This window comes from Bidens hawaiensis, unplaced genomic scaffold (assembly GCF_021521415.1).
Source record: "Bidens hawaiensis isolate Kalapana, Puna unplaced genomic scaffold, B.hawaiensis_p1.1 tig00002772_1, whole genome shotgun sequence".
In the NCBI taxonomy this organism is placed as follows: Eukaryota; Viridiplantae; Streptophyta; class Magnoliopsida; order Asterales; family Asteraceae; genus Bidens; species Bidens hawaiensis.
Genome location: NW_027491150.1, coordinates 2,573,491 through 2,585,609, shown reverse-complemented (window position 1 = coordinate 2,585,609; position 12,119 = coordinate 2,573,491). Strand labels below are relative to the sequence as shown.

The following is a 12,119-nucleotide window of genomic DNA, read 5'->3' as shown; positions in this document are numbered from 1 at the left end:
ATGAAATGTCTAGTTTGACCCGACATGTTTTTTGTATTCTTTAATATAGGACAATATTCAAGACAAGGTTATTAGGATGCGGGTAATAATAAGCCAGTTGATGAGGTCAAGTGCCTTAGATGTGCACCTGTTACACAGTGGTTGGGAACAAGGTATTGAGCGAAAGGTGAAAAAATATGTCCAACAATGTGGCGTCCGTGTACGAAATTGGTCATCATGCAACAAGTGAATCAATTGCGTGTCGACTGATGATATGGATGTTGATAATGATATGGTTGTTGAAAATGAAGGTACTGAGTGATTAATTATAAACAACTCGTAAAACCCTTACTTAGACCCGGATATATAATATAGGTCGGGTTAAGGGTATTTAAATTTCACTTTAAAGGGTAAAAGGGTTTCAAGGGTCCGACCCTTTTTCAAACCCTTGAACTGTTTCATATGATTCATCCGAAGTTTCCCAACTACTAAGAAAAATAAAAATAATGGGTCATACTACTGATTTGAAACATATATATGAGAATCACCGAATTGTTCTCTACATTTAATTCGTGAATGTGAATATTATTTGCATCAGTTCAAATGGTTGATAAACTTTCGAAGTTAGACTTTATTATGTTATTAAACGAAAGTATAATTGTTCTAAATTTCATATATTAAAGTCATATATGAGATATGCAACTAGTAAATGCAGAAAAGGAGATACGATTACTGCCTTAAAGGGTAAATGGTTGAGCCATTGAAACCTTTATTTGTACCCGACTCGTTTATTGTTTAGAGGGTACGGTCTCGGGTCCACATTTCTTCCTAAAAGGGTAAATGGTCCGAATTTGGGATTAGATAAAAGAGGTCAGGTCTTACTCTTCGAACAATCCTAAAGATATGTATCTCATTGATGTGGGGAAGTTTGTTGGAGAAGTCGGAATATACTTTAATTTTAACATAGTATGAGGGTTAAATCTTTTTTGTTTCTATTTTATGAAGGTCTAGTAGGTCATTAGTAGTAACTAGTGGGAGAACTTGAATATCTAAACAGGGGAGATGGAAATATATGTTATATTTGGGTTTTTGGATTAGGAGGTGGCTAAACCAAATAATTCTAATATCATTTAAATCTAATGGACTAATACTTAATGGTGGATCCATGATTTTATTCATATGAAGTCAACGTTTTTTAAATGTCTTATTTTCATACAACCAACATAAAGTTTTTTTTTGTTTTTCTACGGCCAACTAAGTAATACCGGGTATCCCGTACGCGCCCCCATTGGCTAAAGGTAGCCCGAGCCGGCCACTACTTCGGACGGACGGAGCCCCTAGCAGTCCACCTGTTGAGGGATTCACAGGATAAAACCTGACCCCCACACCTGTCAAACGGCACGACAGCGAGGAGCCAAAAAACTCAAGTCGACAAATACTTTAATTTTAACCCAAAAAACTTGAGATAAAGTGAAGAGTAAATTGCTTGAAATATCCACCAATGCATTATCGTTCCAAGTTCCATAATTAAGATAATTACAAACAACCTCCATATTTGCGATTTTTTTAACGACCAACTAATAGCGACCATTACACTCATGATCGAAGACAATTAACACTAGGTAGCAAAAGCCTATCATCTCCAGTAACCAACTAACCCAATAGACCAATCTACCATCTTCAAACAATTAATTTGCAGTACCCAAAATAATTAAATAAAATGTTAAAAAGTTTTCTACTTTACCAATACTGTAACCATATATCGTTACAGTCACATAAAACGACTTCACACTAAACAAATCCTGAAGATCACACTGGTGAGTCATGTCGCTTTCAAAACTCAGTACGGTTGTTCAACTACAAGACAAACACTCAACAAATGCTTTAACATGCATGCTTTCAAAACTAAGTAGGGTTGCTTGCTTAACTATAAGACATATTGTTGTTCAACTATAACACGAATACTCAACCCTGCTTAGTTTAACATGTATCACCCCCCTTCAAATCATCGTTACAAATTAGAATCACATACAAACCTATTAACTTTTTTTTTCCTTGGTATCCAAACCTGTTACTTTATCAAAACCTCATTTTCTAACCCTAGATGTCTTTTTGAAAAAGTTAGAATTGAAAAAGTTATAATTATATGAAAATCAGTAGCGTTTCTTTTCTTTTTTGAAAAAGTTAGAATTGATTTTCAAATGACATATGCATCAACAATCTAACGTGATGAAATTTCAATAGTATCATGTGTTTGCAAAACAATGAACCCCCCCCCCCCCACACCACAACACACACACAAAATATTATTCATTTATTATTAATTAAATATATATGCTAAAAATGGTAGTAGATACAAAAGAAACATAGCATATAATTAGGATAATTACAATGAAAAACTATTCGAATAAGGTTTTTTCAATACCCGATCTATATCCAAAATTACCCGAAAAATAGCTTTAAAGTACCATAAAAAGGTGCAACCCCATAAAACAAAAAAAAACAAATAGTTTTTTTTTTCCTAAGGCCATCCAACTTATGAACACTTTATCCGACACCTTATAAAGCGAGAAATAAAACACATCAAGTCAAAAAACCAAATAAAGGGAGTAGAATCCATATACGGGTGGTCAAGTCAAGTTGTAACATCCGAGTTTTTATATGATTGGAGAATAGAATATAGATTAGAACAATTTAATTAATTCATGGGCATATTATTATATTGTTGGTTGGGCCAAGTGATTGGACTAATTCATTCAAGCTATGCGAAAGCCTAACACAATACAATTTCTCAACTGATTGGGACTTAGGTCGGTTTACTCTGATTTCAACGATCATGAACTCTATTATTACATTCATTATAAACTCCTTATGGATATTATTAATTTAAACTCACCCAAATACATTATAAAATCCTCCATTAATCTCTAACCAGCAAGTTGCCCGTGCGATACAACGGTGTACGCACAAACGTAATTGGTGTTAGTATGTTTGTAACCTCACAACGGTATGTAAGTAACCTGACGGTGGTACGCATTTAACGTGGCATCGGACATGTAGCCGGTGCCAGTAAGCGCATCACATAACGTCTATACGTGAGCAACTCGGTATGTCATCCACGTAACTGATGCTTAAACGCGCGTAACTGGTGGCAACAAGCAAGAAGCAAAGATGAAATGTATAGTAATTTCAAATAAACTATTTTTTAACCCAATCTGTTTTGACGGACCAGTTTCGACCCGAATTCCATTTTGACATGAACCCTTTTGATCTAAACTCATCCCATGATGAACTAAATTAACCCTTTTTGTATTAACATGTTCCATTCTAACCCATTCCAACACCATTAGCTGAACCTGTCCGACCAGTTGCCGGTAATAAATGGTAATCGCGTAACATGTTAGTTTTTTAAAAATTAATAAACTATAGCAATACCATACTCAAATTAAAGAGACTAAAATGCTCGTTTTTATGGTGTAATTTTTTAGAAAAAATATTAAATAGTTACGGTCGTTAAAGAATCACGGGGGTAGTTGGTTTAGAATTAGGGGAAAATGTGTAACTATTTAATAAATTAACAAACTTGATTAAAGTTGAAAGACCATTATCGTAACTTATTTTTGAATGAGCAAAGACTAAATTGCGCCTAAATTTTTAAAACTTTATGCATTATTACTTGTATGACATGCAATAAGAGTGGTACCTCTTAAAATTTAAGAGGTCCCTAACTCCTATATTATATATTGTATAGATATAGATATATACTTTGGTCAAAACTTTAAGTATGAACATCAATGTCTCCCTTCAATACTCGACTTCTCATAAATCAGATAATAACCATATCGATCTTAAACCGATCTTTAACCAAACTGGATCAAAAAAATGAAAATACAATATAATTTAGACATAACCTTTGTTAATTTAGTTTTGAGAATATACCAGTTATCTCATAGTGACTCGGCAAATAGATATGATAAAACGGGGGTGTTACAAATATAAATTTAGCATATATTTAAGTACTACTTCAGCATACGAAATCATTTTTTTTTTTAGAATACGTATAAATCCCATTGAAATTGGGATGTTACACATAGACCCAAAGTTGTGGCTCCTTTTTTTTTTTTTTTTTAACTTGTATTTCAACGCGCACCACATCTCATATTGAATCCATGTATGTTAATAATCAAATGACACAAGAAATTCATGATTTGTTAATAGACTTCATCTGAAAGACTGGCTAGGAACAACCCGAAAGGTTCAAGAACAAAAATCAAATGACTCAAGAAACTCATGATTTGTTAATTTAACCCGAATGGCTAGGAACGAGCCGAAAGGTTCAAGAACAGACGTTATTCACAATAATTCTTAATAACAAAAAACTGAAAACCCAAACTTAATTAACAAAGAAGTTTATAGGTGAACTATCAAATTCCAGTAATGTGGCATCTTCGGTAAGCCCCTTTGAGATGAGGTAATCGAGGTCTCATTCCATTTTCCGCAATTCGAATACACCGGCAACCGATCGTTGGCGTCAGTGCTAGCACAGAGGGTAGCAAAACGTTCCACGTTTTGGGTTTCGAAACGACCGAACATATCGTTTAGTCGGTCCAATTCTACCCGAGGGTCCCCAGATTTTTATTTTATTAGAAGAGTGTGATATACAGATCGGATTTTCAATTAAAAAAACCTTTATCCTTAAAATTTCATTAACTAGTATTTTTTAAGGTTAGGGCTTATACAAGACATTTGGGACTGAGTGTGAAACAACATTATTATTATTACTTTTTGTATAGATGAAGGTGTTCATCAGGACCACAACCACAGGTAAGGCCTTCCCTTTGAAGGTTAAAGGCTCGGACACGTTCGATATTGTTATGGCGAAGATCAAAGTAATGCCGCATGAATGCAGCAACATTGACAACTGTTCGTGCCTTCCTTCCGTCATCACAAAGGTACCGATTTATTACTTGTTTTGTTCGCATGGTTACTTTTCGAATAGTAGCATGTTGTCTTTTGTACATTTGGATCAAGTATGCTACATTTGTTTTGTTAGTATGTTTTGTACATTTGGATGAGATTGAGACCGACATAATTACATAAATGAATATAGATGAACAAATGTAAGTGAACACAACAAACATAAACGGACATAATTGAAAACACTTAAATGAACACAAATTAAAAAAATATAAAACATTTAATTAGATGACTCATCCAGATAATAATGAATTATGTTCTATTAATACATAAACGAACATAAATAAACATACATAAATAAACGAACGGAACATGTGTTCATGTTCGTTCGTTTAATAAATAAACGAACTTCCCGCCGAACGTTCGGTTCGTTTACAGGCCTAAGTAACATTTGGGTGATATGTTCTTTGATTCTTTATATAGATGCTGCTGGTCATCAGGCCCACCACAGGCAAAACCATCACTCATGACGTTAACGGCTCCGACACGCTTGATCTTGTTAAGGCGAAGACCAGATACACCTACAGCCTTGACAACCGTGACATTCGTTGGGAACTCATCCCTGAACCTGTGTACTGGGAAAAGTGGTGGTCGACGCTGATATTCGTGCGTGTTAGTCAATAATGGAAATACCATCACCCTGGCAGTTAATAATTGCCGTGAAATTTGTGACTTGATGCACCTGATCCGCTGCCAGAAAGGTATTCTCCCTTTCAGGCAGACGCTATTCTTCGCTGGAACAAGACTCGATACGAAAGCATGCACGATGGCCGACTACAACATTGATGAAGGGTCCACCCTGGATCTTGTGCTGATGGGGACTAAACAAAAACCCGATGGTTTTTTGGAGTCCACCGATGAAACGGATGAGAACCATTGGTTGGTTCTTAACAACTGCAAGATCAAAAAAGTTAAAAAGGCGATTGAAAAAATGGCTGACGTTTCTTTCAAGCGGAAGAAGCTGGTCCGTCCTGGAGAGGAGCTTGACGACAACTGCTTCCTGTCAAATTACGACATCCACGAGAAGGTCACCTTCTGGCTTGTGGATGATGCGTTCATGACGAGAAGCGTGTCGATGACGATTTACATCCAGTTACCCGTCACTCAGAAGACCATTCGTCTAAATGTCGAAAGCACAGACACCATTCACGCTGTGAAAGCCATGATTCAGTCCCAGAATGGCATTCCTAGGGGTCAGCAGGTTTTGTTTTTGCCGTATAAGCGGCTACACGAGGACACCTTCACCCTTGCAGACTACTTTATCCCAGATGGATCCACCCTCTATCTTGCTCAAGTTCTTGGTGAGAACGTGTTTCGCACTTAGCAACATGAATTCACGCTCAAGTACATGGTTAAACGTAGTTTCTTTATCTTTATATAAATCAAGAACTGGATTGCTTGATTGCGTATTTATTCAAGGAGTTTAAGATTTGATGGATGTAAAACGGTTTTGACTTTCTAAGTTTAGTTCATATGCCTGCTTCGAATATGTTTTTATACTCATTACAGATAAAAATATGTTTAACCACTGTGTACCCGGTTAGCTTTGTACCCTGCATACCCGGCCCGTTCATTATTTAGAGGGTAGGGTCCTAGGTCCATGTTTTTTTTTTCTAAAAGGGTAAAGTGTTAGGGCTGGGTCTTGGGTAAGAGGGTCGGGTCCTACCCTTTGATATTTTTTATAGATCACCTAGTCATGAAATAAGCCCGTATGCGTTTGAGAGAACAATCTCATTTGACCCGTATGACCTTTCGTCGAGTCTTTTTATATTAAAAAAAAGACTCAATTAATAATCATTTACGCCAAACATGAGACATCTAAAACCTTAGCTCATGTAGTTTCAGTCTGACAATAATTATGACAAAATTATTAATACATAAGGCTCAATTAATAAACGCTGAAAACGGATCATAATCTTAAGCATGAACAATAAAAACCGTTCTCCGACAATACCATCTTCAATGTACATTGTTTCTACAAAACTTGCGATATTCCAAAATATGGATTGCTAATACGAAAAAATTGACCTTTAGATCAAGAGTCTACGAACGAGTTTTCTTGATCGAATTGACTTTTGGAGTCAACATGCTTGGTGTTTGCAGCATAATCCTCTGCTGAGTAAACAGAGAAACTCCAAACCGAAGCACAATTTTCGTCATCTGCACGAAATATACTAATGATATTAAGAGCATTGTTTAAAACTGTAAAAGTATATACAAGGTTTAATGAATCCAAATCATATTATAACTTTGTTAGTGGACATAATCAGTAAAAGGGTTAGAAAAATATACCTGATAAAGTCAAACTCAAATCACCATCGGAATCATCAAGAGCTCCAAATCTTCGGTGTCCTGAAGCAGTTGCGGCCATTGGCAAAAACGGATGGAAAGAGAAACCACTAACCGTATCTGCACACAAAGCATTTATAAATTAAAATTACAGACGTGTTAGTTAAGTCTCATTCAAATATATATATATATATATATATATATATATATATATATATATAGGATGAGTATCATTACAAAACTATTGCATTTATAACTTATAAGAAGTGCGAAATAGGAGTACCTGATGCAGCTTGAAAGCTCGAGACCCATTGACCTGTTTGTAGATCATATATATGTACCAAACCATCCTACATTCACATTTTGTAAAATAATTAATCTACTGGAATGTGTTACAGAATTACACTAAGGTTTAGTCATAAGTGAAAATTTTACAAAAATACCTGTCCACCAGTACCAAGATGTCGACCATAGAGCTCAGTGTCAAACTGTATCCGTTGATTGGTTGTCTCAGTCGACCTATATAATCTAATATTAAACAAAGAAAAACATTAGACTTGAATATATAATCATTTAAGTCTAGTACCAACATAATATGATAAATTGAATTAAACAACTATTTGTAAATATTACCAAAGAGAAAAAGGTACCTACTTGTATACAATTTCAACGGTCTTGCGTATGTCCCAGCATAAGATATATGGATCCTACACAAATAGCATATAATAATAAGTAGGAATATAACTAATTACTATAATGAAAAAACAGTAATTATACCTTTCGCCCCCCTGTATAAAGGTAATTTCCATCTTTGGAGAATTGAACCTGTAACGATATTAGTGATTTTCTTAATAATGATTAGACGCAAACTTATAATCATAGTTGTTTACTTACATGTGTGACCCCACCTTCTTGACCATGTAACACACACAATTGTTCCATATTATCTTCCCTATGTATTGCGGTAGTTTGACTATATGACCCTGTAGCAAGCATCCCCGTGTGACTTGGAGAAAAGGCAATTGAAGATATGATACCTGAAAACAACGAATATATGATTGCAGTTAAATTTCATTTAACATTAGAAGAATTATTTAAAATAACGTGTGAGTACCAATAACCAACCTGATTGGCCTTCCTTATTTCCTTGAATGGTTGAATGTTGTTCAAAATCTCTACCGGGACGATGAATATCGAATATCCTGATGGACTTGTTGTAACCAGCAAATATCCTGAATTACATCATCTTTTCAGTATCAATATTTTCAAACTAATAATTTGTACATTAGAACAAGGTGACAACCAGCATTATAAAAAATATTGAATAAATCCTTTAAAGTTTTGCAGCTTTAGTTTCTTGCAGAAAGTAGAAGCTTACTTAGTCCCTGTGGGGTTGAAACCAATTGAAAATGCAGCAGTTATTTCATCCATGTTATCATATGCTCTATATGTGCAACGTAACTGCAATTACAGTTTAAACGAAGTGTTTCATATTATGATATAACACAAAAAGTATTCATGATATAAAAGATACTTGTAATGCTCATTTAGTGGCATTTAATACATGGATAATATTTCTAAGATCAGTGAAAAATTAAATTCACTCAAAGATATGATGACACACCTGGCCTGTACTCGTATCCCAGAGATGAATAGGATGGTCCCGTGTTGTAGTTGCAAACACACAAGAGACCGGATCTACAATACAATTAGAGTGCATTGTTCTTGTTAAAGGACGATTTACATGCAAATAAAACTAAAAAAATTAATAATAACGGAAAAGGATTGCCATTAAAGAGATGCACCTGAAGCAGACATGTAAGGGTACCAACAGTAATCATATATGGATTCTCCCTCGGTTATAGCAAGGTTTGCAGGAAATGAATCTGCAAATCACAAAGTATGATGAGAAATAAAATACTAAAGATTTCCTGTAATTATTAAATATAAATTATAAACTAACCTTCAGTAGAAGCTGAAGAATAAATATTTTCATCTGCATTGTTTTCATAATCTGGTCTGTGAAAGAATAAAAGAGTGATTACAAATGTATAAACCTCACGATCAATGGGGTGAAAATGGTCGAACTGCTCGAGAGATACACAAGATCAGATCAATAAAAAGCTCAAAACGAGCCAAGCCTCAAATAAAGCTCGTTTAATTATTGAGCCCGAGCTCGAGTCTTGTATGGGAAGATCATCTAGACTCATCGAGCCTTAACTTGTGTATTTTTAAACTTTAGCTCTTTTAGACTTCTACATATTAATTACAAACTATACAACAGAGTTCGAGCTGAGATTTGGCTCGTTTAAGGCGTTGCACATGACTACACGAGCTCAACTCGAGCTTAGGCCCGTTTAAGGTTTCTCAACAATATGAATATAATTAATAATGATAATAAATTAGGTAACAAATAATACATGATCCGAGCTCCAGCTTGTGAAAATGATTCCCGAGCCGAGCTCGAAAAAAAGAGCTTGAAACGAGCCAAGCCTCAAATAAAGTTCGCTTACTTATCGAGTCCGAGCTGAAGCCTCGTATGGGAAGATCGTTTAGGCTCGTCGAGCCTGAACGAGCCTTGTCTATTTTTCTAATTTTAGTTCTTTTGGACTTCTATGTATTAATTTCACACTATACAACTAAGCTCGACCCGAACTTTGGCTCGTTTAAGGTACTGCACAAGAGCTCGACTAGAGCTTAGGCTAGTTTTAAGTTTTCCCAAAATATATAAAAATAATTAAAAATATTAATGAATTAGTTAATAAATAATACATGAGCTGAGCCCAAGGTTGAAAAAACGACTCCCAAGCCAAGCTCGAGTTGTAGAAAAAGAGCTCAAAACTAGCCGAGCTCAAGCTCTCGTAAGTCAAAGCAAGCTAAGCCTGAGCTAGTAAAAACGAATCTTGGGCCCAGCTTTTGTAAGTCAAAACAAGCCAACTCGAGCTCGAGCTTCTAAAAATGACTCCCGAGTTTGAGCTCGAGCTCTTGTAACTCAAAACAAGCCGAGTCAGGTTTATAAAAACGACTCCCCGGTTTTATTTTTTAATTTTTTATTCCCATTTATCTTTATATATATCAGCTACAACAAAGCGATTACAATAAAGTGGCAGGCAAACGGGCAACAAGCTGCGCCGCAACCCCCAGTCGAGCTCGAGCTTTAGAAAACGAGCACAGCTTGAGCTTGTAAAAATAACCACCAAGCCAAGCTCGAACTATAGAAAAAGAGCTGGATATAAAAGAATCGAGCTCAAGCTCTCGTAAGTCAAAACAAGCCTAGGTTGAGCTTTAGAAAAAGAGCTAGAACACTCCTAAGTCAAAACAGGTCAAGCTCGAGCTTCAGAAAGAGCTCGAAACGAGCAGAGCTTGAGCTCGAGCTTTCATAAGTCAAAACACCCCCTCGGCGAAATTGATGACACCAGGGTACTTGAAACAATCAATACACAAAAATGTACTTAAAAACAGTGAGAATTGATTATATAAACTACTTACAACGTGAATACACTGAGAGTATTATCATCAGAGCTCGTCAAAAAGCACGAACCATCCGGTGACCTAAAACAACAACAATCAATAATAATAATAACAATAATAATAATAATAATAATAGTTTACCATTTGACGCCCTTGAGGAAGTTATTAGGGTTATTAGAGGCTCTAAAATGTTTATAAAAATGGTAGGTTTTGTAAGGAGGAACGTCGAAACGAATTGCTGCCGGATAATTATTATTACTATTATATTTCGATTGGTTATCCGCCGTCTGTTGTTCGGTATCTACGAGCTGCTGCTGTTGCTCCTCCATTTTCACTGAGTCAACTCAGTAACTAGAATTTATTGATTTAATTATAAGAGCGCCAAAATTAACAAAATGGGCGCTCGATGACCAAGGCCATGGCTATTCCCGAGTCGAGCCCGATTCGAGCCATGGTGGTTTCGAGCTCAGGCTCGAAATTAAACGAAGCAACTCAACTAAGGCTCTAGCTCGATTTTGAAGTTAAACGAGATTAAGATCGAGCCGAGCTTAAGTCAATTTTGGCTCGATAACAAAAATGAGCCAGCTCGGCTTAGGATGTTTCAAGTCAAGTTTTTTTAGTTAGTTTTATTCGAGCTTTTATCGAGCGAGCCACGAGCCCGAGCCTCGAGCTTTTTGAACAGCCCTTAGGGGTCCGTCACTCCCAACTATAAGTCGTTCCTCTATTCATGGTTTAATGTGAATATCAAACTATCCAAGTCATAAAATCAGTTTTTTTAATGGTCAACGAATCTTTCAAATAGGTTACTTTGAATTCACCATATCTGGATACACTCGTTTTTTATCCTATGAAAACCATCACCTTAAGTTCAACGCCCGTGAACACTTTCCCGAAGGCACAACAGTGTGATGAGATAAAACCCGTTCAATTCAAAGAATCCAACTAGTGAAAGACGCATACTCGGTCAGTCTCTCATTATCACTCTGGTTCCTCTGAAACTAAATGCTAGGGGCAGAATATGAAACACCGAGTCTCTTATTTACCCACTCCAACACAAGCTCATTTTACTTTTCTTCCTTTTTTACTTTTTCTTTAACGGTGTTTTGACTCTTCTGTAAGTTATTGGATCTCTACCGGTCATCAATACCCGAATTCGAGCTTAGATGCAGGACATAGGTGTCAAATTGGAGAAACAAGAAAAGATGGGTAGGGAACGAACATCAATCCCCTCACCCTGTGCCATTTCCCTTCCCGTGCCGACCATGTGTAGTGATGGAAGAGGAAAATGCCCTCCTCCATTGGTCGGAGACAGTTTAGCCCCGCCTTCAACCGATAATTGAGCCCTCAAAACACCCCAAGGCGGTGTATCGGGCGTTTTGGGCTCTTTTCCCCTCTAAAACGTT

At 36.2% G+C, this 12,119-nt stretch overlaps 1 protein-coding gene across 1 annotated transcript; it reads right to left on the bottom strand.

The window, feature by feature from the left end:
- Positions 1-6,828: 6,828 nt before the first annotated feature.
- On the bottom strand, positions 6,829-11,106 carry LOC143621193 (uncharacterized). The gene is made up of 15 exons (XM_077092702.1): positions 10,858-11,106; positions 10,735-10,797; positions 9,209-9,264; positions 9,051-9,131; positions 8,870-8,943; positions 8,624-8,706; positions 8,371-8,477; positions 8,140-8,282; positions 8,023-8,070; positions 7,900-7,952; positions 7,689-7,773; positions 7,529-7,595; positions 7,249-7,365; positions 6,985-7,116; positions 6,829-6,872 (listed from the first exon to the last, which is right to left on the bottom strand). The coding sequence occupies exons 1-14, from the start codon at positions 11,043-11,045 to the stop codon at positions 6,992-6,994; spliced, it is 1,290 nt and encodes a 429-aa protein (XP_076948817.1). The 5' UTR covers positions 11,046-11,106; the 3' UTR covers positions 6,829-6,872; positions 6,985-6,991.
- Positions 11,107-12,119: the final 1,013 nt, after the last annotated feature.